The sequence below is a fragment of the Folsomia candida genome, unplaced genomic scaffold, assembly GCF_002217175.1.
Source record: "Folsomia candida strain VU population unplaced genomic scaffold, ASM221717v1 Fcan01_Sc018, whole genome shotgun sequence".
In the NCBI taxonomy this organism is placed as follows: domain Eukaryota; kingdom Metazoa; phylum Arthropoda; class Collembola; order Entomobryomorpha; family Isotomidae; genus Folsomia; species Folsomia candida.
In genome coordinates this window covers 3340089-3366942 of record NW_019091210.1, presented here as the reverse complement: position 1 = coordinate 3366942, position 26854 = coordinate 3340089, and the positions used below count along the sequence as shown (strand labels likewise).

The 26854-nt window shown below is 36.4% G+C and overlaps 4 protein-coding genes across 5 annotated transcripts; 3 read left to right on the top strand and 1 right to left on the bottom strand.

Moving 5' to 3' along the window:
* Nucleotides 1-8376: 8376 nt before the first annotated feature.
* LOC110857094 (cathepsin L1) lies at nucleotides 8377-12164 on the bottom strand. Its single transcript, XM_022105700.2, has 6 exons — nucleotides 11954-12164; nucleotides 10357-10477; nucleotides 9683-9976; nucleotides 9104-9327; nucleotides 8935-9047; nucleotides 8377-8584 (listed from the first exon to the last, which is right to left on the bottom strand). Exons 1-6 carry the CDS (start codon nucleotides 12050-12052, stop codon nucleotides 8437-8439), a joined length of 999 nt encoding a protein of 332 aa, XP_021961392.1. The 5' UTR covers nucleotides 12053-12164; the 3' UTR covers nucleotides 8377-8436.
* A 2070-nt stretch (nucleotides 12165-14234) lies between these two features.
* On the top strand, nucleotides 14235-16592 carry LOC110857161. Its single transcript, XM_022105765.2, has 3 exons — nucleotides 14235-14303; nucleotides 15284-16045; nucleotides 16118-16592. The coding sequence occupies exons 1-3, from the start codon at nucleotides 14235-14237 to the stop codon at nucleotides 16499-16501; spliced, it is 1215 nt and encodes a 404-aa protein (XP_021961457.1). The 3' UTR covers nucleotides 16502-16592.
* A 297-nt stretch (nucleotides 16593-16889) lies between these two features.
* On the top strand, nucleotides 16890-21408 carry LOC110857160 (ras-related protein Rab-2A). Of its 2 annotated transcripts, XM_035857837.1 has the most exons (8): nucleotides 16890-16999; nucleotides 17274-17345; nucleotides 17430-17673; nucleotides 18221-18401; nucleotides 19531-19602; nucleotides 19827-20070; nucleotides 20843-21026; nucleotides 21099-21408. In XM_035857837.1, exons 1-5 carry the CDS (start codon nucleotides 16954-16956, stop codon nucleotides 19552-19554), a joined length of 567 nt encoding a protein of 188 aa, XP_035713730.1. In that variant the 5' UTR covers nucleotides 16890-16953; the 3' UTR covers nucleotides 19555-19602; nucleotides 19827-20070; nucleotides 20843-21026; nucleotides 21099-21408. The 2 variants fall into 2 exon arrangements, with proteins under 2 accessions (XP_035713730.1, XP_021961456.1); XM_022105764.2 differs by lacking the exons at nucleotides 16890-16999; nucleotides 17274-17345; nucleotides 17430-17673; nucleotides 18221-18401 and adding an exon at nucleotides 18809-19449.
* A 617-nt stretch (nucleotides 21409-22025) lies between these two features.
* Nucleotides 22026-25678, top strand: LOC110857220. Its single transcript, XM_022105833.2, has 3 exons — nucleotides 22026-22590; nucleotides 24054-24218; nucleotides 24806-25678. Exons 1-3 carry the CDS (start codon nucleotides 22287-22289, stop codon nucleotides 25006-25008), a joined length of 672 nt encoding a protein of 223 aa, XP_021961525.1. The 5' UTR covers nucleotides 22026-22286; the 3' UTR covers nucleotides 25009-25678.
* Nucleotides 25679-26854: the final 1176 nt, after the last annotated feature.

The window sequence follows — 26854 nt, the reverse complement described above, 5'->3', positions numbered from 1 at the left end:
TTTGCATTTTCTGCCAAGTCGAAAATGTGAGATTTTTTGGGGAGGGTGAGATTCGCAGAGAGAAAAATGAATGAAGAAAATGAGAATTATTAAGTAAAACTTCACTAATTTTAATTTACTTATTACGCATTAGTTTCGGAGGAGATTACGTGATAAGAAGGGTGCTTATAAAAGTTACATTTAATTTATCTCAATCACAGAAATATTATACACTTTCCTGGAGGGGAAACCATCACGGCGCACAAATGCATGCATTCTTCTTACCGGAAAAAGTGAATATTTCGAAACCAGGCGAGTGGGACACTTTGTCATAAGTCTAAAAATTAATTAGCATCTGAATTCTAAACAAAATGATATCGCTAATAAGCTTACTTTATTAACATTTGTGAATTTCTTTGATGAAAACTCGGTCAGAGACAGCACTGCTGACTGCACAATTCTTGGGTCTAATACCTAGCCAGACATAACGAATAGCCTCAGTTTCTTTATTTGCATTTAGATGTGGTGACATTATTTTTAAGCGTAAATATTTCATTGTCGTATATACATATACAACAATGAATAAATATCGTATATGGATGTATACATATTTATTATTTATGTATAAAGCTTGTGATTGTGACGTGGGAGCAGAATAAATGCATAAGCTATTAAAGAATTCATGCAAAGGAAATTGGCTACATATGTATGTACACGGGGGATGGATGTTGGTCAATTTTGTCCAATGATACATATGTAAATGATTGCTAATTTTAGGCCGGATATTCGCTCACGTATCCATTTCGCCAATTTTACCTCACATGACGCAAAGATAGAAAGGTCATATTTTTAGCATAGGTAAATGCCCACACACGTCCCAGTTTGTTAACTAATACCCGTTTTTAAAACTAGAACAAACCATAACCTTCGTAATTTCGATAAGCTTTCCAAAAAGGAACCAGTGGTCATGATTAAACCATTCTTGTTTCTGTTCTTATTTGAGAATGTTTTATCAGCTAGTCAAATTTTTCCTGTGCAAAATTACTTTCAGAAACGCACCATTCAATTTATAACAAATTTCTACGACTTATCCCCAAGTTCTTATCAATTACGAATTTTCCACGAAATAGTATCCTTCCACCAATTAAATCCGCGTGTACTGGACAATCTTCCCCACTGGAAAGTAGCCCTTTCTCGGTACAACCCCCAAAGCGCGGGTATTACAAAACGGTACCCACTTTACTCCCATTACGACCCGGAAGTTGTAACTTTCCTCCTTCCCAAAACCCGGAAAACCGAATCCAACCAAGAATTTATTCGCACCCGCAACTTTATCAATTCCATCCTCGCCGGAATCATACTTTCCAGCGAGAACCCATCCCACATATTCATCCAGCTTGATTATTGGATACCCGATTTTAAAGAGATCTCCTTCCCCGGGACAACTCTAACCTCTAAATTCATCATTCTAATTGAAAATAAGCCGCTCCTTCTAATCTGCAATACGTGTCCCCTTCCTTACATCCTTATTCCAAAATTTCTCAGTATTAGTGAGATTGCGCCCCTCTGGGAAAAATATAATTGGGACTTTTCCTCCGTAATTGTATCCCCTACTGAAATTCTACTCATTGACACATTCTTGGATCAATACAAATGTACCCTGGTCTTAGGACTATATAAATACCCGCAGTACGCCTGTGTATTTGCTACACTTGGAGGACACTACAATATTTCAATTTCTGCATCATCGCATTCCAGCTTTAATTCGGATGGGTCACTTCGGATGAAAATGATCGTAATGGGCACGCCACGTTTTGGCTATTTAGCCCTTCAAGATTTCATTGAGAACTTTTTGGCTAGAAGAAAGTCCAAGTTGTCATGGTACATTTATGGCACACATTATCTCCCCTTTGTTTATGTCGTTCTAACAGAAAATGCGCATATGACGTTTGAAACGCTTGTCATGCCATTCGACGTGGCGACCTGGTTGATAAGCGTGGCGTCATTTGGGGGCGTTATGATAATTTTGATGTTTGTGGGAAAAGTGAAAAAGAATACGGACTCTCAGCCCGTGAGGGACAAGTTTCTTTGGTCAATTTCGACCGTACTTGATCAAGCAGATGGGGATTTTACAAAATTTATATTTCCGAACAGATGCGGAATTTTGATGATTTTTATCGGGATTTGGTACTGTTTTATCTTTTTTCTCGGAAACTTTTACAAGGGGGCGTTATTCTCTTGGATGACGATGGGGATAAGTGTCCCTGTGCCGGAGGGGTTGTCAAATCTGATAACTGGGACGGACTGGGGGGTCTTTACTAGTTCCGTCATTTACCTTTCGGATGAAGGGATGCGCGCCGACTCTCTCCTGCTGCGCGGAATGATTCCGGATTTAATGAATTCTTCGGTGGTGCAAATGCCCGAATTTCTGAGAGATCTTGCCACACGGGGTAAACTTTTGCTCGGGGAGACGTTCGATATTGGGCGGAATATTAGTAAAAGGGTACAAATATTTAGAGACATACCTGTTAATATTCATTGATTTAGCAGAGAATGAATATATTATTCATTCATTTAATAGAGAATGAATATATGTATTATTCATTAATTACTTAAAAAATTAATAATTGTTGCAAAATTTTTGAATGAGTTTTGAAGAAATTTCTACTCATTTCATATTCATGAAAAATGAATGAATAATTTCTTCATGATTGATTTTTCACCCAATGCTTAACGCATGCGGTATAGTAAGAAATCCGTAAAAAAATTAATGAATAATGAAAAAAAATCGTTTTCAAATTTTTAATAAACGAGTTTTGAATGAATAAATATTTTTCGAACAGGTACAAATAGAGGGGATAAATGGGACAGCAATAACTCCAAAGTTGCCCTTGATTATGCTAGATCGAAAAAATGAAATTGACAACCTTGTCGAAGCTGTAGCCCTATTTGAAGACGTTAATGTAATCCGAAATTACGAGAGTACCCCGTTTACCAGTCGAATGCCGTGGTTTGGAGATGCCAACTTTTTATACCCACTAATGTCCCGCGGTATCGGGAGGCTTGTTCAGTCAGGAATTTACGATAAGTGGGATGAAATAGATGCATTATCGAAGCGGTGCGAAAGTGCAAAAAAATCGTTAAGTGGAACCAACTATAAGAAACTTTTGACCAGATTGTTATCAAGGGCGAAGAAAGAATACGTTTTTGTAGAGTCTGCTCCCGTCTCGTTTGACACGATGAAGTATGCGTTTGCATTTTGCGTAATGATGCTGTTGGTGGGAGGAATTCCAACTTTGGGGGTTGAATGGATGAAGGCTAAAAATTTTTTGACATTGATAAGACGCCGGGTTATCGTACTAATCAGGAATGGATCCTAAGAGTAATGTTGAGGTCGAAATTTATATTTGGAGAAGCGATGATTAACTTGAAGTTCAGAGTCAAAAGTCGACGTCGACCGATTTTGGTGCGACCGAGGCGCTAATTTTGTCGATTTTGCTTGTATACCGTACAGATGTACACACATATGTAACCAGTATGTCATGTGAAGTAATAAAAATTGAATGAAAATAGTAAAAAAAAATATATAAATTAAATATATTTTGTATTAACTAATAAATATTTGTGACATAAACTCTGAACACTCTCTATTTTTATTGAATCTCTGTAGTTCAAAGGTCAGTTTCTTTACCCAAACATAATTGATAACATATTACTTTTTACGTTTCGAAATCCTGGATCTAGCAAGAACACGAAATGTAAAACGCTTAATTAGTTTCTGCATACTTGTCACCAACAATTTTAAAATACATATGAATAACTGTCGCCATACTTGAATTTTATACACTATTACAATTCTACATTCAATCATAATGCACAAAAATGCAACTAGAAGAACAGAAACACACAAAACAAATACTTCTCTCACTGCCTTCAAACTAATCGAATCAGCTTCATGAAACACGATGTCTTCTCGCACCTGAAATAATGCCATCGCAACATGTTTGTGAAATTTATACTCAGATATCAATATCTGCGCCTGTAATGGTTTATACACTTTGTACATCTTATGCCACCTTTCTTCCATACCGGAACTGGCTAAATGACCCAGCCCTTTAAGAAAAATTGGCAACAGATACGTCCTCCGTGCCAGAGAAAGTCTAACATGTGCAAATGGGGTGTCCTCCTTACCATTGATAACCAGACGGCTACCATTCCATCTCAAATAACTGGCAAACCAACCCAATTTCTCAGAATCTTCCATTAGTACAAATGGTACACTTGTCTCAATTACGGAATTATTCTGACAGATTATTGGTCTCCCCTGCTCAATATAGTTCATGACCTTCTTCCACACGTTAATATCGTCGATACCTTTGAGGAAGGAAGTCCCCTTATTTAGCTTCTTCATTAACTCAGTGAAATGGGGTTTCTACCTGAATAAATATGTATATCGTGGAATTTGTATTTCTTTAATGATGGACTTATGTAATCCTGGATTACGTTTATCCGCATATCCAGACATGGTCAAAATTGGTATGTTTGAATCAACAAGATCTTTGAAGCTTGAAGGAAATATTGGTGGCATGACGGCACTCAAAAATGAGAAAACTGATCCGGTATATAAATTATTCATTATAATATAGCAACCCCCTAGCATCCAAACAATCAAAATTGGGACAGCCACAAATTTCTTGTGGTAAAACATTTTCCAACAGCACCCATTAAATTGTCCGATCAGGATCATATTTACGTTTAGAAAGTCTCCTATGACAGAATGCAATAAGGTGTTTGTCCGATTTGAAACTCTGATAACTACCGTAATCAAGACAGTAGAAAGGATCAAAGTCACCCAAACTGTGTCATCAAATGGAGATAAGAATACACTCATTCCATTTAGAACAGTGGGCAAAGGTGAGACAAAAACAAATTGGACGTTATTGTAGTCTACACGGTAAGGAGTTTGCACTCTGTGGGTGGTGATGGAAGATACCAGTCGGGAATCTATAACTCTTTGGGGGACGAAATGATTGATAAGATCGTTGAATGAGTTCATAGTAAAATTCAGTGTTTTAGAGAGTGACCAAAGTGTACAATATTTAAATGATTCGGGAATTTTGACCCGTACTTGTAATTTCCTGGTATAACAATGATCCCCAGGTAGGCTGGAAAATGTACTTAAAGCAACTTTACTTTGATGAAGATTTGAATTTAATGCGAACCAAATAGCACTCATTTTGGAAAAATAGAAATCGCGACTACTGGTCACATCTAATTTTTCTGGTTTTAGACGACCGCACAAAATGCATGGAATGAACAACTGATTTGCATATTTGGAACTGAACAGAATAAGTATCGCTATTCCTGTAATGGTGAAATATAACTTATAATTAAATTCATGAAATGGATCATCCGTATGCTGAAAGATGTACGCTGTGTTATATAGTTTTTCTAAGGTTACGCGTTGCATAAATGTGTTCATTGTGAAGTAATCCAGCCCAGATTCCTTATTTATATCAAGTCTGGAGTGAATAATTGCTACTGGTATTCTTCTTGACGCAGCGTGAGGTCCAAGGCGTGAATTGTCCAGACCTAGGATCCATTGATGTGTTTCGTTAAATCCAAACTGATTCAGGACAATGGGTGTGAATGGATTTGAATGATGGATGTTGTAGACGTAAGGTAAATTAGGTGGATTGAAAGTAATTTCGAACGTCACAAGTACTATGTGACAATTTTGGAATAAGTTTTTGGTATTCCATAATGCTCTGGTGGGGCTCGTGATCAGCATAATTTGTGCGACAATGGTCCATGACAATGTCCCCATTGGTACATGTCACATATGTATGTACTTGTTATCTACAAATGACATTCATACAGCATGGTTATAATTTATATAAGGAGAAATACCTCTACTTGTATCAGAGTTTAGAAATTTGCATACCATATATACGATCAGGTCAGAGTTTATATTATGGCAAATATGTAAGTGACTTTCACTGTAAACTGGCTTCCTTTTCTATGTAGCGTATGTATATCCATATGTATGAATGAATTGATTCCCCTTAATGTGCACGATGTGGCGTCGAATAATCTGATGACCAGATCTTGTAAATTGGAAAGCTAAATATTTACTAAATATTATTTAGCTGTATATTTATACACTTATACATATATCCACACACCATAGCATATGTATACTAGTAGTTCCTTCATTTCGGTTACAAATGTACATTTATATCCATGTTGCACTAAAGTGTTGCCTAGGAACATGTAAATTAGATTCTTCTTTCATAAAACATAATCAAAAAATTTGCATGCGGTGCTAATCCATATGACCAATCGTAAGATACATACCTTAAATAAATATACATATACGTCCATATACATACATAAGTGACTAAAAATCCATACGGTTATTATTTTACGTAATAACTTAGAAGGTATGTACATAATAATAACTTGTTATTACAGTGTCGGACAGATGTCTACGTCCACATAGTCGCGTCAATTTCATTTTCAAATTGTCACTGAACTACTGAACCAATTTTCATCATTGATATATCAAATTCTCACAAATTTAACGTAATTTCATAAAACATATGAGTTATTTCTGAAAATTCTGGGAAAACTGAGAATCATAGTGCAGAGCGAGAGAGGATGAAATTTGAGCGGACAAAAGTCTACGTCCACTTCACTTTAATTGTCAACAACAAAAATCTCTCCAATTTATAAAATCAGGTAACTTAATAAATCTATCAATAACATATGCCGCATTAATTTTTAAATAATTTTCTTCCAGAAAAATATGATGGCGTCGACACGCAAGGAAATTCCTATCGCTATTCGAGATCTTGTCATTCAGGACTGGAAGGGTGGACAAAAAGGGGGCTGTCGCAGAGACAAATATGGACCAAGTATAAATTAGCAAGGACAACCATCCAGACAATCATTAAGAACTTTAAAGCTAATGGTTCAGTCTAAAACAAGGTCAGAAGTGGTCGAAAACCGATTTTGGCTCACCGAGAAGTACGCCACGTGCTCAACAAAGTCAACGTTACACCCTCACTTAGTGCTCCAAAGCTATCTACCGAGATCAAGGAGATGTTCGGCAAACAGGTTAGTCCTATGACCATCCAAAGAACACTGAATAAGGGAAATTTGAAATCCCACAGAGCAGTCCGGAAGCCTCTTATTGTACCGAGGAATGCAACCAAACGAGTGAAGTTTGCCAGAGACCACATTTCCAAGCCACAAACATTCTGGGACATATTTTATGGACTGACGAGTCAAAGTTCAATGTCTTTGGGTCAGATGGGCGTCGTAGAGTGTGGAGATATCCAAAAGAAGCTTTGAATCCAAAAAATCTCAACCCCACAGTTAAGCACGGCGGCGGGTCGGTAATGGTGTGGGGATGCATGGCTTCAAGTGGGGCAGGAAAAATGGAATTTATTGACGGAATTATGGACCAATACAAGTACCAGGGAATACTTGACCGTAATATCCAGGAATCTGTTCGAAAACTTGGACTTGGACGACGATTTGCCTTCCAACAAGACAACGATCCGAAACACTCTGCCAAGTCCACCATGGAATACTTCAAGAAAAAAAAATTCCGAAGCTAGAATGGCCTCCCCAATCTCCAGACTTGAATCCCATTGAGCATCTGTGCGACCACATTGAAAGAGAAATAAGAAAACAATCTTTTTCAGGAATTCCGGGCCTTAAATCCAGAATTCGTGAAGTTTGGGAAACCATTTCTGAAGATGTGACCAAGAATTTGGTAAACTCAATGACTCGACGCCTTGAAGCCGTCCTTAAAGCGAACGGAGGCCCAACCAAATATTAAAAATTAATTGTTATAACATTCCTTATAAATTACAGTTTTTTTTGTATGTTTTCTCTGACTGGACGTTGATTTTTGTCCATCCAATTGTTTTCATTTTGAATTAAAATACATCTCTGGCCTAAAATAAATTTTTTAGCGGAAAACTAATAATGTGCTATGAAATTACGTTAAATTTGTGAGAATTTGATATATCAATGATGAAAATTGGTTCAGTAGTTCAGTGACAATTTGAAAATGAAATTGACGCGACTATGTGGACGTAGACATCTGTCCGACACTGTAGCAGAGAAGAATAACATGATCCGACAATGCGAACGTGACCTTGCATACAAATTTCAACTATGTTAAAATGCGTCACACTTGAAAATTGCATGAAAATATCAGCAGGCCTCTAATACTTGCATACAACTGCAAGTACCAGAAATTTGGCTTTTTTGGTCTCCCTAGCTCTCATTGTAAGTTTTATATTGATATTATTATTGATGCCTATGTATTTATTTGTCATCTATTTATTCAGATAAGAATTAATGTACACTATAATAGCGACTACATATGTAAGGTTATCTTTTGTAATATTACTTTTACAATTTTGAATATTCATAAATATTTTACACGAGTGGATAACTAGCTTGAGTGGCCACACCGCATTCGTTTTGATGATTTCGTGCAATTTGAATGTATCCTCTGTTTCTCCAAGCTGTACTCCAAGAATTCTTGACCAGCCAGTAATCTTGACCTTCCTCCGTCGTCCCATATCTACAATGAAAAATAGGAACAGTAAAATTAGTCCCGTAAAAATATTTCTTAATTAGCCTGTTCATTGTATTTTGCAGTGAACACGTATGCAAAAATACCCTCTTCAAAATTAAGTATTATAATAACACCCAGCGATATTCACGTATGGATGACTCTACCAAAGTGGTATTGAATTGACCAGTAATACCGTGTAGTAATAAATTTACCATATCGGCAGCAAATTTTTACGCCCCATATAATTTTACTACTAAACGGTAGCAAATTGAATACCGAGAACTGGCGAGAAATCAATAACTGGATGACTATCTAGATTTAAAACAGTGTAATCCATAAACAAAAAAATTATTTACCCCACGACCAAAACGGCATGATCCAATACAGTCGAACTACACCATTTCTCGGTGTACACTCCACTCGAGTAGAACATGATGGACTCATGGGATGCATCAATTGCAACGGAAATCTAAATAAATCAGTTTAAAATTGCTTACGAAAATTTAAATGTTTTTTGAAACTTACCGGCCCCACGGAGGCGACTGCTTGCTTCAATTTCTCCTCATCGCCGGAAGGAATGTCGACATATCCGATGTCACTCGCACCAGAATTTTCCTTCTTGTAGCGACAACCATAAGTTTGTGCCTGATACGGGTAGCTCGCCTCGGTGTCGATACCGTTATTATTTTTTATGTAAATGAACGCCGGGTCCATGAGACCACCGAGACAGCCTTCGTTACCTCCATTCCCTGGTAAATAGACGAAGACAAATAATTTATTTTTTTTAAACCAATAAATTTTTATTACTGCATTAATTTTGATGTCTTGGGAAAATTTGCATACCACGCTTTTAAATTTTTGTACACGACTTAAACCTACACCGCCGCCAGAAACAACCGCAAGAAAGTGTTTTTTTTGCAGCTATTTATTTTGACCCGTAAGAAATGCAAGGCGCAAGAAACAGCATGGTTCGTACGACGCGTCGCTAAATGGCGCATATTTTTTGCATCCTTGCACCATGCATTGAGTTTCTCGTTTTTAAGTACAATTTGTGCAAGAAATGTATCAAAATACGAAAAATTGACCACCTTAAATTCAACTTACACGAGCAATCAATCAAATTCTGTTCCGATAAAGAAACAAGCTTTCCCGTTTTACGCATATGCTGCCCTTCAAGTGACCCCGTTGCAGAGAAGGCCCAACAACCTCCACAACCTCCTTGATCCTTGACTGGAGTCACGTATCCCTTCGCGGTCCAATTCACTTCGTTTGGTGCTGTAAAAGATTCCGGTGTCAAAAAAGTTGCACCAAAGACAGACGAGTTCCGACGATCGGATCGATAACCATTCATCCTTCGGGTAAATTCATGATGGAGAAGGTCACCAAATTTATTCATTGCTATGGAATAAAAATATATAAAAATTAATTAAAAAACCTTTTCTACAACTTTGCGAAGCCCGACCCGGAATTTGTGCGTATTTTATCCAGATCAAAATTAGCCGATAAGATGTATGCCACAAAATAAGTATTTGGGATGTTTCGTACCAAACTCTAGCACTATTTACCATAAACGTGTTCTACTTATCACACAATTTGGTACACAATTTTCCAACTACTTACCTTGGCTACCCGGACAACTGGGGTCCTTCTCAGAGTTATCGATAACCACACAGACAGACAGATAAACAAGAAACAACACACACGGCGACATAAGCCCTGGGTCGGGTTAAAAATTATTAAAAAGTCAAGCAAGAAATTGTAAAATATGTTTTCTTCACCAAGCTTGTAAGGTAGATTTTGTTCCTTGTTATGTTTTGCGATGCGTTGCCTATTTTCCAGATAGACTTTCATTCGGAAACGTTCCTCCACATCGTTTTCATACAGCTTCTGGTGAGTTGCCTTGAAAGGAAGAGAAATGCATGTGTACATACATAAGCTATTATGTAGGCTTGTGGCAAAATATTGTTATAAGAAACTTAACACATAGATTGACATTTGCTTTGTGTAGAGTCGTATGTAAAGGGTGTTAATAAAGTCCGATCCCATTTTTCCTATAAAAAAGTGAAGGCTAGTATAAAAAAAACTACCCGTGATACTTACAAAAAATGTTCGACATATTTACCTTAGTATTTGGTCTTGTTACCATTTACTTTAACCATGCCCTCAACTCTTTGTTTAAGGCTCTGTGCTAATTTTTCCAATGTGTCTGTGGGAATCGAATTCCATACATCTTGAACTTTTTTTACTAGCTCTTCCCTCGTCCGGGGTTGTGGTTCTTTGTATACATTTTCCTTAAGTATGGACCACAGGTTCTCCAGGGGATTCAAATCTGGGCTGTTTCCGGGCCACACCCCCTTGCTCCAGACCGTTGAAACTTGCGTCTTGATGAGACTCAAACTCGCTTTTGCTGTATGGGCTGTAGCACCATCCTGCATGAAAACTATTTTTCTTTCATTCGGAAATATTTCCTTGTTCCCCATGCTATCGAAATAGATAGGTAATATTTTTTCCATATAATACTTTGCATTGACTGTTTGGCCTTTTGGTATGATATGTAGAGGAGTCACGCCACGTGCACAAAATCCACCCGCTACCATAACTTTAAGCCCGAATTTTGGGACTACTCTTGATGGTACATCCGATTTGTTTTCTGTCCTGTAACGAACATTTTGTTGGTTCAATTTTGGATATAGCTCAATAATAGATTCGTCAGTCCAAAGGATGTGACTGCGCAATTCTTCACCAAGTCTTTTTTCACTCAAATGGCCACTTTTCTGAAGGAGTTCTCCAAATTTCAGACGGTCATCGATATTTTTTTGTGACATGAGAGGTTTTTTGGTTAGTTTGTAAGCTGTGTGACCCCACCTCGTAGATTTCACAAATTTTTGCACGGTCACATAGTTAATTTGCTTCTTCTTCTCTTTATAGCGTTTTGAGTCATTTAACTCCCTTGCACAATTACGTAATGAACTACCGGTTTTCTTGTAAAGTCTGTTTTTAATCATTCTCTTTGTGGTAGGTGACACCTTTCTGGGTCGCCCGGGTCGCTTTTTGTCGTGGACAAAATTTTTGTTCTTCCATTTCCAAACAGTTCTGCGGCTGCAGCCCAATTTTTGCACAATTTCTGCAGGTTTAAACCCCTGCTGATGCAATGTTTGTATCTTAACTCTAAGATGCTCATGACTTACACGTTTAGTTGTTCCTCCCATGGTAAAAATTTGAAATAAATAACTTCACTGGTTCAAAAGTTCCAGCTGAATTTGTAACAACCGCGCTCCAAAAAATTCATGGGATCGGACTTTATTAACACCCTTTATGTATGTATATTGTTTGCTAATTTTTTCATGGGCATTTTAATAATTATAGAAAACTCACCTTAAACGCATCCCATTCATCTTTCGCCAATTGGGAGAGAGACACAGCTTGCGATACGGTCAAGACGAGCAGTGGAAATAGTACGGATAGAACTTTCATTGTTTTTTTGCTGGCTAACTAAGTGTCAAAATCACTTGAAACATATGCCAACAAAAATTGGGACTAACAATTGTTGCAGATCTGCAGTTACAATAGTCAGTTTTACTTGAGGAGTGAGTGATGAACTGATGAATGATTTTACTGCTCGACTTTCCTAATAATAGTTACACATTTAGCCATATGAGTCATATTCTTAAGAAGAGAGGCCCTCTGCATGCCCATCTCAGATCTTGGTGCCGTTTGCATATTTGGGTCCCCTAGGCGAGTGATGAATTATCCTAAAGCGGTTTTAGTCTACGGTCACACTTACGTCACGTCTATATTCACACGGATAAAAACTGCAAAAATCAGCAACTTTCCCTACCTGCGAAAAATCCATCGAAAATCCTATTTTATTCGGACTTTTACAATTATGATCATATCCAATCTCAACTTTTTTGACTGACTTTTTTCGAATAATTCATGAGCAATGGAATGCTCTGAAAATTCATCACTTTGAAGGGGTGTGGAGGACGCAAATGTGGCCATTAAGAAAAACACTACAGGAACTAATGCAAATAGGCATCAAGACCTGAGAGAGGCATGTAGAGAGTCTCTCCTCCTTAGGATTAGTCCCAAAGTCCCTGGGCTTTATGCACGATAAGCAGGAACTAACCCATACAAACAAATGTGGTGATGAAAAGACACGAGATAATGTCATGTACATGACTATATTTATGTTTAACTAAGGATAAATGCACCATTATTTGGTAACAAATATGATTTTTAGTTCCAGAAATAAATTTTGTCTATTGATTTAAGGAATTACATTTTAAACATATTAAAATATAATGCAAAAAAAATGTGCCTACCTGTGAAAAGCTTAACCCGAAGCCTGAAATGGGCTAATGAGCCCATTTCAGGCTTCGGGTTAAGCTTTTCACAGGTAGGCACATTTTTTTTCGAACTCATCGTCGCTTGGGACTTGGTCCATGGGGTCTCCTCTTTACAATTCATGCGCTAATTTGGATCTCACAATGCCCCTTGCTGTCGGAGGTCAAATTCTGGAGTGCCATCCCATGATTTTGGATTGCCTTTGGAACAATATTTGAGTCAATTCGCTTAGATTTGACTGTTGGCCGTCCCGATTTAGGATTATTTGGTACAGTAACTATATTGTTCTATTTCCTAATCATTGTTTTAATTGAATTTTTGTTAAATTTGGTAGTAGCAGTAATTTTTATGTGCCCCAGGTCTCGCTCGAGGAGATTTACAATGATTTGTAATCGCAATGGTCAACTCCCGATTTTTTCCCATTTTTTAGCTTTTTCTGCAAGTAGAGTACCTAGGATGAATGTAAATAATTGTTAAACCCATGCCTTAACCCCCCTTCGTCATGAAGCAATTTTTAATAAGAAGCGGGTTTAAACTTTTGCAGCTAATTTTTTTGTGTTTTTTTCTGGTATGATTAATTACGCATACCCGTTAGTTTTTTCATAACCAAATGTAGTACCGTTGGAAAGCCAGTTAAATTCTGTACAACATAAACCTAAACCCGATGGCTGAATAAAATCTACTGATAAGCTTGAGTTATCGGGGCGCGCAGCATACGGGTGGGTTTAAATTTATGCCCTGGTGCTGTACATAGACTATTTTAGAATTCAGGAAGGAATATTTTAGAAATATGTAATTTGCGCAATTTGCGAGATTTCACAAAATTTTTGCTGGAAAGCCATAGAACTTTATTCGCAAATTTTCTCAGAAAATAAGAAAGTCATCCTCTCTATTAAATGCTTTAGTAATTGCAAATACATAATCAATGGAAACAAAATTAAAATAAGCTGACAGATTTGTGAAATTAGTCAAATAATATTTTGGGAATCCCCTCACGACACAAATTTTTTGAGCTTTGCAAGTTTGCTAAATGAGTTGCGATACGAAATAAGGTGTCGTGAGTACGCTCAATCTTGTGTAACAGGTGGTTTGAGACAATTGTGGCGTGTACCACAGTCGTTTGCATATGAACAACACAATCATACAGGATTTCGAACAACTCGAAATGTATTTACATTTATTTGCGGTTTTATTTATTCTTCTAAAAATACAAGGTTTGTTTATATGCCGGGTCCTAGATCCGTGTCAGCTTGATATAAAATAAGCTTAGAAACGAATTTGATAAAACATATCACTTTTTCACAACGAAATGGCGACTTTTGTTACATTTGTTTTGTTGGTCAGTTTAGCAGGGCCAATTTTCGGCCACGAGTATAACGTAAGTTAATTTTTTAAATGGAAGTATTCCTAAATTTTAAGCTGCAATTCAGAAATTTAGCTTCATATTTATCATTTTCAATTATGTACGTTTTAAGGCTCTGTACCAGTAATTCACCAAGGAATTTAAGTACCCTTACTACTCAAATTTCTTGGGACTGAAACGTGATAGCATGTTTTGGAAAAAAAGTCGTTGGTAGTAAATTTATGAACATATTTTTTAATGAAAATATGATGCCACCCAGCACCACCAACTTCGCGAACAAAATAAAACTGCCACTACTGTTTTTAAAATTTCAAAAGACGTTCACAATTTTTGGGGTATTTCTACTTTAATAATTCTTGTTCATATCGGTGGAGAATAGTGTGGCGCAGATGGTATAATAGGTCATAGACCCAGAAAAATGGTGGTGGACAGTTTTTCTTTCAGGAAACTTAGCACTAACCCAATTACGCACTAGTATTTCATAAATACCAAAATTTTGGAAGTGTATTGGGGTCTCTCCTGATTAATACATCTCGGCCATAATATTAGCTACATCTTCTAACTCAAAATTCTTTGCAAAATACTTTAATATCGACAGGAACGTCTTTGGAAAAGTTACATCCGCCTAGTTGTCAAGTAGTATATAAGATTTATGTATTGAAAAAAAATCTAATTTTCTAATTTTGAAACTTTGAATTCATCAAAATGTTCGTATTCATAAGGGAGTAAAAAGCAAGTTTGGGTCTAGTTCTTATTTATTTTTCCTAGTTCATTGACTTTTAACTGGTTAGTTTTTCCAAATTTGCTTCCCACATATTTTCAGGGGGAGGGGGAAGGGGAAGTCGCATATAATTTTAGAATTAATTAGGTAACTAAGGTCAAAAATATATTTGGGTGTTTAAAGTTGGTACAGAGCCTTAAAGTTTTATGCTAATTGCATAACGGTTTAAAGCGTCATGGTTTCTAAATGCTTTATTAATTATCGTTAATTGTAGTACTATCCGAATTCCGGCTGGGGCTGGGATAAATCAGGATGGGGTAGTGGGTGGGGTTCACCCTCCTCCCCCTGCACCACTACCGCCGCCCCCATCACTGCCGACACCCGGACTCTCTCCCAACTTCACTCCGCCGCCCTCTCGGAAGGCGGAAAACTAATCGTCTACGCCGGCGGAGACTCTCCCGGTCAGCTGAACAGCATGAAAACCGCGTTCGAAACCCGTTTCCCTGGAATGTCTGTCGAAATCATCGTCGATTTCAGTAAGAACCACGACGCCAGGATCGACCTTCAACTCCAGACCAATTCCCTCATCCCGGACGTCACCCACTTACAAACGCTGCAAGATTTCGACCGATGGAAGAAGGCGGGAGTTTTGCTTAATTACAAACCAATCGGGTGGGATCAGGTGTACCCAGAGTTTAAGGATGCGGATGGCGCCTACACGGGAATTTTAGTGGTCGCTTTCTCGAACAATGTTAACAAAGATTTGGCCGGAACGGATCCAGCGGGATGGCCGACGGAAGCGAATGATTACTTGAGAGCTAACTTGACTGGGAAAATAGTCTCAACTTACCCCAATGATGATGACGCCGTTCTCTTCTGGTATAAACAGGTCGTCGACAAGTACGGGTGGGCCTGGCTGGAAAAATTTGTCGCTAACAAGCCAAAATTCGTGCGGGGGGCGCAAGTTCCCTCGGACGATGTTTGGGGCGGAAATACTCCCGCAGTTTTCACTACGGATGGCATGCTGAAACCACAGGTAGGAAGAGTCTCATTATGCCCTCAAAGGTTTCCCGCTATTTTTAAATAACGTGACCTCTTCTTAACCAAGGTGACCAATCCCGTCCAATTCGTTCTCCCAAAGAAAGACCCATTCGTCTCATGGGCGCAACGAGCCGCCATTTTCAAAGCTACGAAACGCCCCGCCGCCGCCAAATTATACCTCAGCTGGTGGCTTGACCTGGAAACCCAGAAGAACACGTGGTACATGTGGAGCGTGCGAAAGGACGTTCCACCTCCGGCCGGATACAAGAGCATCTTTTCCTACAAGGGGCAAAGTGATCCGGTAGAATTCCAGAAATGGATGGCTAATCGCGAAGAAGTCGAACGCTTCAAGGCTCAAGTGACCCAAATCGTCGGAGAAGTTCAGGGACCCAGCCCGACAGGTAATTTGGGGCTTCATCCCGCTAAAATGCTGGCTGGATCGTACCCATAAATTTGCAGTATGGATTAAATTGTGCATAAAATTTGATGACTGACATGTAAATATGAATAATTTGAAACATAAATAAAATTCAATTGCAAAATAAACTTGTCTTGATTATTTTTCAATTTAATTTTTTCGATTATCAACATGACTGATGCAACAAAAACAGAACCAATTACAAAATAGATTTTGATACCAAAGTGCTCAAGAGCACAATAAGTACGCATATCAACCGACACAAACACAATGCGCATTATTAAAATCAACACAAATAATAACAGGGAACCTTGGCTATATCATGTGCAGACCGACCAACGAATTTCCACGATAACGAATGATAAGCAGCAGATAAGTCGAAAAACGCGTTTAGTCATTTAAATGCATCATCAGTCTTGCTCATCGCCTCTCATATGTAAATACACACACCCGAGTACGTTTACATTGACCCAGGTTAATTTGCAATGAATATTGCCTATATATTCAAATATATTGTGATCGGAGACTCGGGTAAGGCACAGATTTACTCAACTGTGTGCAAACCTTTTAAAAATAACGTTACCATTTTGAAAAGTTAATGCAATCTAAATTATAAATTAAGCAAACTACATATGCTAAATCCAGAGTAAGTTAATGTAACTCTGGATTTAGTAGTCTGTAGAATTTACATAATGGAGAATTTAGATAGTAAATTTACTTTTCAAAAGGGTAACAGTATTTGTAAGAGTGATCCAAGCTTCTGAAAGGTTTTTGATGTACTAAAATTTAATTCGGTATTTAACAGGCGTGGGAAAAACTGCCCTTGTCAAGCAGTTGACCGAGAAGTTATTTAATACTGGTCATGTTCCCACCATTGGTATTAATATGACATTGGTATTAAAAAATTATGTGCATATGTAAATTTTAATATTAACATATTGGCACAAATAATCTCGCGCAGGTGTGGACATCACCTCGTACGACGTCCTCATTGGTGAGAAACGAATCCATTTACAAATCTGGGACAGCGCTGGGCAAGAAAGGTTTCAATCCATAACGAAAACCTATATGCGCGACGCCGCCAGTGCCATTTTGGTCTATGATGTCACGGAAAGGGAAACGTTTAACAGTTTACAGCGTTGGCTGGAAGATGTTAAAGAACACTCCACGTCGAACGTGGTTGTGATGGTGGTCGGGAATAAATGGTAAAAATCTGGGTGAAATTTATCAAAAAGTTATGATTTTTTACGAAATGATCAAGTAGCTAACATATTAATTTACTAACTACATACATATAATCTGCCTTAATATGCCTGTTTACTGAGTGTACCCAAACCAACCTTCGCATATCTCGAGTATTGCGAAATTTGAGAGATTTCTTAAAACTTTTGCTGGAAAACCATGGGATTTTTTTCCCAAATTTACCCAACAATTCGGCATGTTCTTATGTATGGTAAAATTATTTCTCAAATTGATCATCACCAGCAAGAGAAATTACAGAAATCCATGGAAACAATATCAAAACAGGTGTTTTTAGTAGATTGGCGAGATTTATGTATAAATCTCGCACATGTACATACAAAGTGAGATTTTGTGAATGCCCTCACCACATTTTTTTATTTCACAAGTTTGCTATATGAGTTGCGATGCAAAATGAGATGCTTCGTGCGTACGCTCACTGATAAATTTTCATTTCGAAATTTATATGTAATGATTCAATTCATACTTAATTTTAACAATGCTGTGTTGTAGTGATCTTGAGTCGCAACGGGTCGTGAGAAAGGAAGAGGGCGAAGAATTTGCTCGAGAGCATGGTTTACTCTTTATGGAAACATCTGCCCAGAATTTTCAAAGTGTGGAGGAGGCTTTCACCAGAACAGCGATAGAAATGAATGACAAAATTGAGCAGGGTCTTTTTGACAGGAATAATCACGTAAGAATGAGATCACTTTAGTAATCGTCACCTAACAATGATTTTCATATACAAATCATTGTTGGGTGACGATTCCCCGGACCTTTTTAAGCTTGCCGCTCCTCAAATTTGTCAGATATTTGTGATTTTAGGAAAAACGCCACTTTAAAAAATTCTAATTTTTTTATCCAATGTTCTTCATTGGTGGGAGGTTAATTTGAGACAATAAAATTTTTTTTCGGAAATATATCCAATTTATGAAAAATGGAAGAAAAATCTTGGGTTCCGGGGAATCGTAACTTTTGTCTAATAGGGTACCGGGGAATCGAGGCCCGCTAAATCCTGCGACAAGTGGGTTCCGTTTCCCTGTAACTTGCATAAGTAAAAAGTCCAGGGAATCAGAACTTTTGGGTGACGTTTCCCAGGTACTAAGTTCCAATCCCCCGGCACTTGAACCAGACTGCACGTATTATATGTACATACATACTGATGTTGTATGTACATATGTGCATAGTTACATGATTTTGCATTTTGGTTAAATAAAAAATAGATGGGTTTCAAGTTTTATGATAAACAGACCAACGAATTTTCATGATAACGATAACGAATATCTCTTTTGACATCTTACCATCCAAAGTTTAAACTGATTTTCAAACGGTTGTGAGGACTAGACTTTTAAAAATTATACTTTTATTTCCGCTACACCAAGCTTTCTACAATGAAGGTTGACTTTATTAGGGTCGCAAATTAATAAATATACGATAAATTTTCTGACAGAACACTTAAAAAATATTTTGATCATAAATTACAATAAGTTTCCCTAGAAAATTTATGAATTTTTTTATAAGAGGCAGAATAGCTGGTAACGAGACAGGATTTATTTTTTTCCATCCTGTACATAAATGATGACGAATGATAAACAGATAAATCGAGCATCCCGTTCAGTCATCATTAGTCTTACTCATTGCTCTCCAATATACACATGTGTTCTTTTACATTTAATTTAAACCAGGTTAATTTACAATGAATTTTACAAATACATTTAAATTTGTTTTGATTGGAGATTCGGGTAAGATACAAATTTTCTAAAGTGTATTTTGCCCCCTATTCTGAAAGGTTGTTATCTACATAAATTTAATTTGACATCTAGGCGTGGGAAAAACTGCCCTTGTGAATCAGTTAACCAGAAAAGAATTTTACCCCGGTCACTATACAACTATTGGTATTAATACGTGTAGCAGAATTCAGAGTTGAGTCGGATCAACGTTGGCAGACACCTGATCCTTTTCTTTATTTTCAAAAATATCCGATCTGTTTTTTGGATTAAGAAAATTTCCGATTACATCCGATCGGGTCACGGATTACTAAAATACGATCCGACTCAAGTCTTGTACTTATAAGGACGGATCCTTTTCATTAAGTCTAATTGTATCTATTACTGCGCAGGCGTGGATTTAGCAATGTATGGCGTCCTCCTTGGTGAAAAACGTATCCATTTACAACTCTGGAACAGCGCTGGGCAAGAAAGATTTCACTCCATGACAAAATGCTGTTTACGCGGCGCCGCTGGTGCAATTTTGGTGTATGATGTCACGGCTAGAGAAACATTTGACAGTCTACACCGCTGGGTGGAAGACATTAAAGAAATCGCCATGTCGAACACGGTAGTGATGGTGGTTGGGAATAAATGGTAAAAATCTGGGTGAAAATCATTCAAACATTAACATATCGGAGTGATGATGAACTACAAGAAAATCTAGATCCTAGGAAGTCCTAGGAAAGTCCTAGGAAAAATATTTCCTAGGACTAAGCATAGTCGAAACCCCCATAAATATCAATTGAGAATAATTAGGTGTGCAGAATGATTGGTGAGCAGAATGTGTGCGTGTGCAACTGAGGATGTGCCGATGAGCGCGAGCAGATGAGCGTGTGCAGATAAGCGCGAGCACAGTGTAGGACACCGTTGTATTAGGTTAGGGTGTGGGAGGAGGAATTACATAACTGGTTTTAATACTACTAAAAAGTATGAAGATAAATAGAAAATTCAGAATTGAACTAAAACAACGAAGTAATTCACGCAGGTTTTGGTAACATTGTGAAATCCCTATATTCCGTAAACTTACAAACTTTTACAAACATTTCTGAGGAAAATTACATAGCTTACTAATTTTTGTCAACTTACATACTCAGATCAATTTAACATTATCGATGTTAAATTGTCTTGAATTCGAGAAGTTCTCAGAAATTTCATCAAATTTTTCATGGTAGTAAAGATCAGAGACCTTCTACAATTAGAAACGACGCGTGTTCCCCTTAAAAAGGTTAAGCTTTTGAATTCGAATTGATGAAGTGGCTCAAAAACTAATTTTAATATTAATTATAATTTGTTAATATGCCTATTAATTGAAAAATTATTTAATTTATAAATTTTACTTGGAAAAATCGCAAATCTTGTGTTGTAGTGATCTTGAGTCACAACGGGTCGTGAGTCAGGAAGAGGGAGAGAAATTTGCTCGGGATCGTGGTTTCCTGTTTATGGAAACATCAGCCCAGAATTTTCAAAGTGTGGAGGAAGCTTTCACTATAACAGCGATAAAAATTAATGACAAAATAATGGAACAGGGTGTTTTTGACTGGGACAATCACGTAAGAGGCTACTTTTTGTGTTTACTTCAGGAATGGTGTCAATAAAATTACTGAATTTTTAAATATTTATAGCAAAACGGTATTCGACTCAGCAATTTGCTTACTGGACGTTGGAAAACTCGATGCTGTTAATTTCTCAGTGTATGTAAATCTTACATTAATTACAGTTTTACATAAAAATTCACGTGCGAAGAGGGGATGAATTACTTAAAATATTATTTTTTTTAAAATAATTATTCCGGCATTAGTATTTAAATTACCAATTAAAAGTTGCATGCTTCTACGAAATAAAATATTAAAAGATTGAATTAAATTGACTTTATTTCATATCTCGAAAACCACATGTACATATGTCTGTATCTATGTTTCACCTACTTTGATAAATTTGTAAAATTGTTAATTCTTTTTGATATTTTTGATAATTTATTACAATTTATTTACTTTTTTGTTTAAAAATTTTGAAATAAAATAAATGAATAAATAAAAATAAATATAAATGCTAGCGTTTAATCTGGCATACGCACATACAACAGTACAACAATAGCTTCCGTGTATTGTCAAAATATGATACGTGACACAAATACATACTCGTAAAACAATTGGATCATTCAACTCCACTCGCTACTCATAAAACCCAGAAGCAAACGCATTTGTATTGTAAGTACATCAACCTGACAACTTTCTTCTTCACAAATAATCAATCCATCCATTACATATGTATTAATTCAATAAGTATTTAAGTACGTCCCCTCACAATCAATCCACCTCTCGTCTCATCAACTTACAAATTTGTATTGCCATCAATGCACAAATCTACTACCATCCCACCAAAGCATCTACGTGCCTACTTAAATATGTACATAAACGAGAACACTTGTGTCAAATACACTCTCCCCATAACATAAACTAGATGGTTAGATAGACACACAGGTGTATGCATAACAATCCAGCTTAAACTTTACAATTTCCAACAAGTGGATTGTTAGATACTCGTCTACTCATTTATTTACCTGTAACCATAGCAACCCCCTTACACAACAAAGAAAAACTAGTCTAAACCAAACCCCCACTACGTACATACGTCCACATGTAGCAAACAACGCTATATTCCCTTTCAATTCTCAAGGTGACTTTTTTACAATAACATACGAAACGCTATTATCAGTCAGTCAGCCAGTCACTCAGTCAGTGGGACATGTGTGCAGAAAATTCGCGAATCTAACAAAATTCGCCAAAATTTTGCAAATTTTTTCGCTCAACATGCCGAAACCATCGCGAAAATATGATCATCCGCAAGAATACCATCGCCACGAGGGGGGCGATTCTGGGAAATTGTTCCATTCTACGGGAAAATGGGGTGTGATTTTAATCCTGTTCTCCGCCGTGGCCACTTCGATCGCAATTTTTACGCCGTACTGGTTGCAGAACGATTACGAGCCGACCTTTTCGAAAATGGGGTTGTGGATTAGATGCGCCGGAGCGGAGGATTATTACAGAACGAATTTTTACAAGTTTGATCTCACCGGAGAGTGCAGGTGGATCTTGGTGCCGAAAGAGTATCCATGTAAGTTGAGATGGAAAAGTTCATTTTGAGATCGAAATTTTGTAAGATTTTCAATATAGAAATTTAAAGTTTGGAATATTTTTAAGGTGACGATGCAAAGTATTTAATCAACACTAATGGCTTTTATGTAGATGGCACATGTATGTATTTATGTATGTATATGCACACGTGTACATATGTACATAGTTACATACCAACATACATATGCAAATGTGCATACATTTGTACATAAGTACCTATTTTTATATGCATGCATACGTACATGTGCTTATATACTTTGCACATAAATACATAAATATTGTACCTACATATTCGTAAATATGTATATATTAACAATTTCGTTACTTTCATGATAGAAATTAAATTTATACTGATCGAAAATTTACGAATGTTAAAGATAATTATCGATTTTCGATAATGGCTTCTTTGTTAGTATTTTTACTTATTTGAGTACTATGAAATGTATGTACATATATACATAAATATGTACCTAATCTTGAGAATTCTATGATACACATGATACCAGAGACTGGTCAATCCCGGATTAAGGATTGGGGATTGAGATTGGGATTGGGGATTAATTAATCCTTAATCTCAATCCTTAATCCCGAGTTTTTGGAGTTTAATCCTCAATCCCTAATCCCCATTCCAACTCGGGCAACTTTAATCCAAAAGTTGGATTAAAATGGGATTAAACTGGGATTAAATTTGCATTGACTAAAAACTCGATAAGCAAACTTCTCGTGAGATCGCTTTCCTTTCGAAAATTGATTGCGTTTAGTTCATTTTTATCAAACATTTAAAAATAGTTCACAATATTTTGCAAAACTACTCGTATCGCGGTATCCTCAATGCACAATGTTCAAATTTTGTATGAGCTTATAAAGAAATGTGAGTACTCTGAACAAACTATGATCGAAGCTGTTCGTTAAAATAGTACCAAGAATAAAATTAGAATTCCTCCCCTATGTAATTTTTAGCACAACAAATATTTAATTGCGACTTAGAAATTGTATTCACAAGCGATCTAATTTTGCATGCAAAATGTTCAAAAGATTTCACTTTCGGAAGTTCAGAGATTTGTTTAATTAATTTAAAAGTCCCGCATAATATTGTACTTTAATACAAACAATTAATCCACGACTATGTAAATTAATTTCCATACCATGTAAACCCTAAATTTAATCTCGTGTTAATCCCAATCCCAGATTAAATTTAATCCCGTGTCAATCCTAATCCCAGATTAAATTCAATCCCTAATCCCAATCCTTAATCCCAAAATTTGAAAAATTAATCTTTAATCCCCAATCTTAATCCCAAGATTTTAAATTGAATCCTTAATCTCAATCCTTAATCCCAATATCTTTAATCTGCCAGTCTCTGCATGATACATAGATAAATAACGAATTACATTAGATATTTATTAAATTTATTAATCTGAGAATTATTAAAATTATTTTTAGTGATATTCCTCGGGATTCAAATTTTCTACTCTATCTGTTGGATCCTCCTCATGTTGACCACGGTTCGAATGATGTCGCCAATTTTCAAGGCGAAATGCTGTCCTGGACAAAATGGAAGTGGACTAATTCCACTTAAAACGATTGGAATCATGCTGCTTGTTTCGGGTACGTTGATATACAAATCACTTGTAAAAAATTGTGAACTGTGATTTAAAAAATTATAAACACATGTTTATAGCGAAATTTCAACATGTAAAATACTGCTAGCTATCTCAAAGTGGTGATTTTTTTTGTGAATTTTGCTCTCTTAGAAATTCAGTATTAAAATTATACCAATCTGTATTGATTAGTTATAACTTTACAAGAGATATTGATAGTTAATACTGTGTAGTAATATGTAGCTCTGTAGTAACGTTTTACCATATCGGTAGCATATGCTTACGGACTGGAATAATTTTAATACCATTCAGTAGCAGCTTTAATACCGAGAAATCAATCCCTGCTTGGTTAAACCAGATTTCTACCAATGACTGAATTTGTTTCGAATAGTTTCACAAATTGGTTCCTTTAAGCATTTATTAATAAAATTAGGACACTACTCACCTCAAAGTTTGCATATCTTCTCAATCTTATGCAAATAAAAAAACTAAATAGTCTCATTCTATTTTTTTTAATTTGTAAAAAAGCTATTTATTTTAGCTCCCAAATTTATGTATGCAATCTAATTTATCCAAATTGATGTACCATTTCAGCCGCCCTCGGCGCCCTGACGCTGCTTCTGTTCGCCGTATTTGTCGAGAACTGGCGAGGACGCGACAATTATCTCTCGTGGTCATTCGGAGTCGCAATTATGGGCGTTTTGAGTGGAATTCCTGGCGCGATCTTGCTCCTGATTGAATCTCGGAAACAAATCGTGCCACACCCACAAGATAGGGCCGAGTCATACATTTATTAAATGGGCGTGATTAGTTACCAAATTTATTGATATATATCAGATCAGTATAACGATGAGAAGTAGAAATTATGCAATACACATGTAACACGATACAAAAAAATATCCAAATCTGTACCTAAAATTCAAATCGACAAAGTTCAAATGTATGTAATGACATTGCTCTACTAAATATTTACCTACAAATATTTTGATTAGTTTGGGAATTTAAGAACTTACAGAGCACATGACGAAATTAATTTAATTATTGTTTTAAGTAGTGTCTCCTTAATTATATACATAATAGTTTGATGCGATGTGTTTTAACGCTGGTTATTTATTGCGTAAAATGTAACTAAACTTATGTATGTATTTGCATACATATATCTATTGTAAAGTCAATGATCTTCATCTACCAGGGTTCACACTACTGCGTGTCAAACTTATTTGTCAAATGATGTAGCTGTTATATAGAGGGCAAACTTATGAACAAAACTAATTGTGTCACAAAATATTTTAAAAATCAAAATGTCCAGTCACATCGACAATATATGTAAATATGTAGATACCTATATACATATATGTACATATGTGCATGTATACAATAATATTTAAGAATTGCACAATTCAAGTGATGGATACAATTAGTTTAAAAAAAATAAACATATATTTTAAATAGATATGAATTATAGAGGACAAATTAAGTGCGACATGGAGCTGCACACATACTAAAATATTTTGCGTTACTTACCCGAATTACTTATTATTCAATTAGTAATTATGTCCTTGAAATTTCAACAAAATAAAAGTGTATATTTCTGAAAAACATATATTTTCAGTATACACATACATACATATAGTCCTCGTACTCTGCTCTGTCACCTCATTTGCATATTTTAACGAATTCGTGAGAGTCATAGAGTTTATTCAACATGGAAAGCTCGTATCGCCGAAAATGGGCTATTGAGATTTATGCAAATGAGGTGCAAAGCCTAAGTACGGGGATAGTAAATTGAAAGTTTCAATTTGAAACTAGCGTTTTAAAAATTTTATGTGAAACCACATAGTTGAAATTTGTTGCGCTAGATATACCTTTAGGTAGTGTAAAATGATTTTACTAAAATCATTAATCACCAAATTAATCCGGATTATTAATCCATAATCCATAATCCTGAAATTTTCAGAATTTATGGATTAATCCGGATTAATCCTGACATGAATTAATCTGACGAAAATAATTTAATCACAATCCACATTATTTTGTGGTTAATCCATAATCCTTAATCCACCCTCAAAAACCAATAATCACCCAGCTCTGATTATGACCATAATGCGACCATACTTTCAACGGTATTTCGACCGTCGATTTTATGTTGATTCCGACGATCAAATCCACGTTGAATCAACGGTCGCATTTTAGGAGAATATGGATGGTTGTTTAGACTAGGTTCTGCCGGCCATATGTGACCAATTTCCGACTGCGTCGTTTCGACGTCACTTTCAACCAATTTTGCGGATGGGGTAATTGGTGCTTCTTGTTGCTGGTAAGTATGGGGATGTCCAAAAATTATGTCACGGTGTCGGAGGGTAAAAGTTTTACGTGACAGGCCCATTTACGCTGCGTGGCAGGGAGGAAGGAAGGGTGGGTCTACATGAAAATTGGCATTTTTGCATGACATCATTAATGGATGTTGCCTTAAGTATGTAAATATTTAAGCATTTTATCTACACAAAAATCTTACTGTACAAGTTTAATAAAATTGTGAAAGTATGTAGCACTTGCAAGTCTCCTCATACTAATGTCTTTGTCGTCAAACGCTATAGAAAAATGTTTAATTATGTATTTTCTAAATAGTTTCATAGATAGATA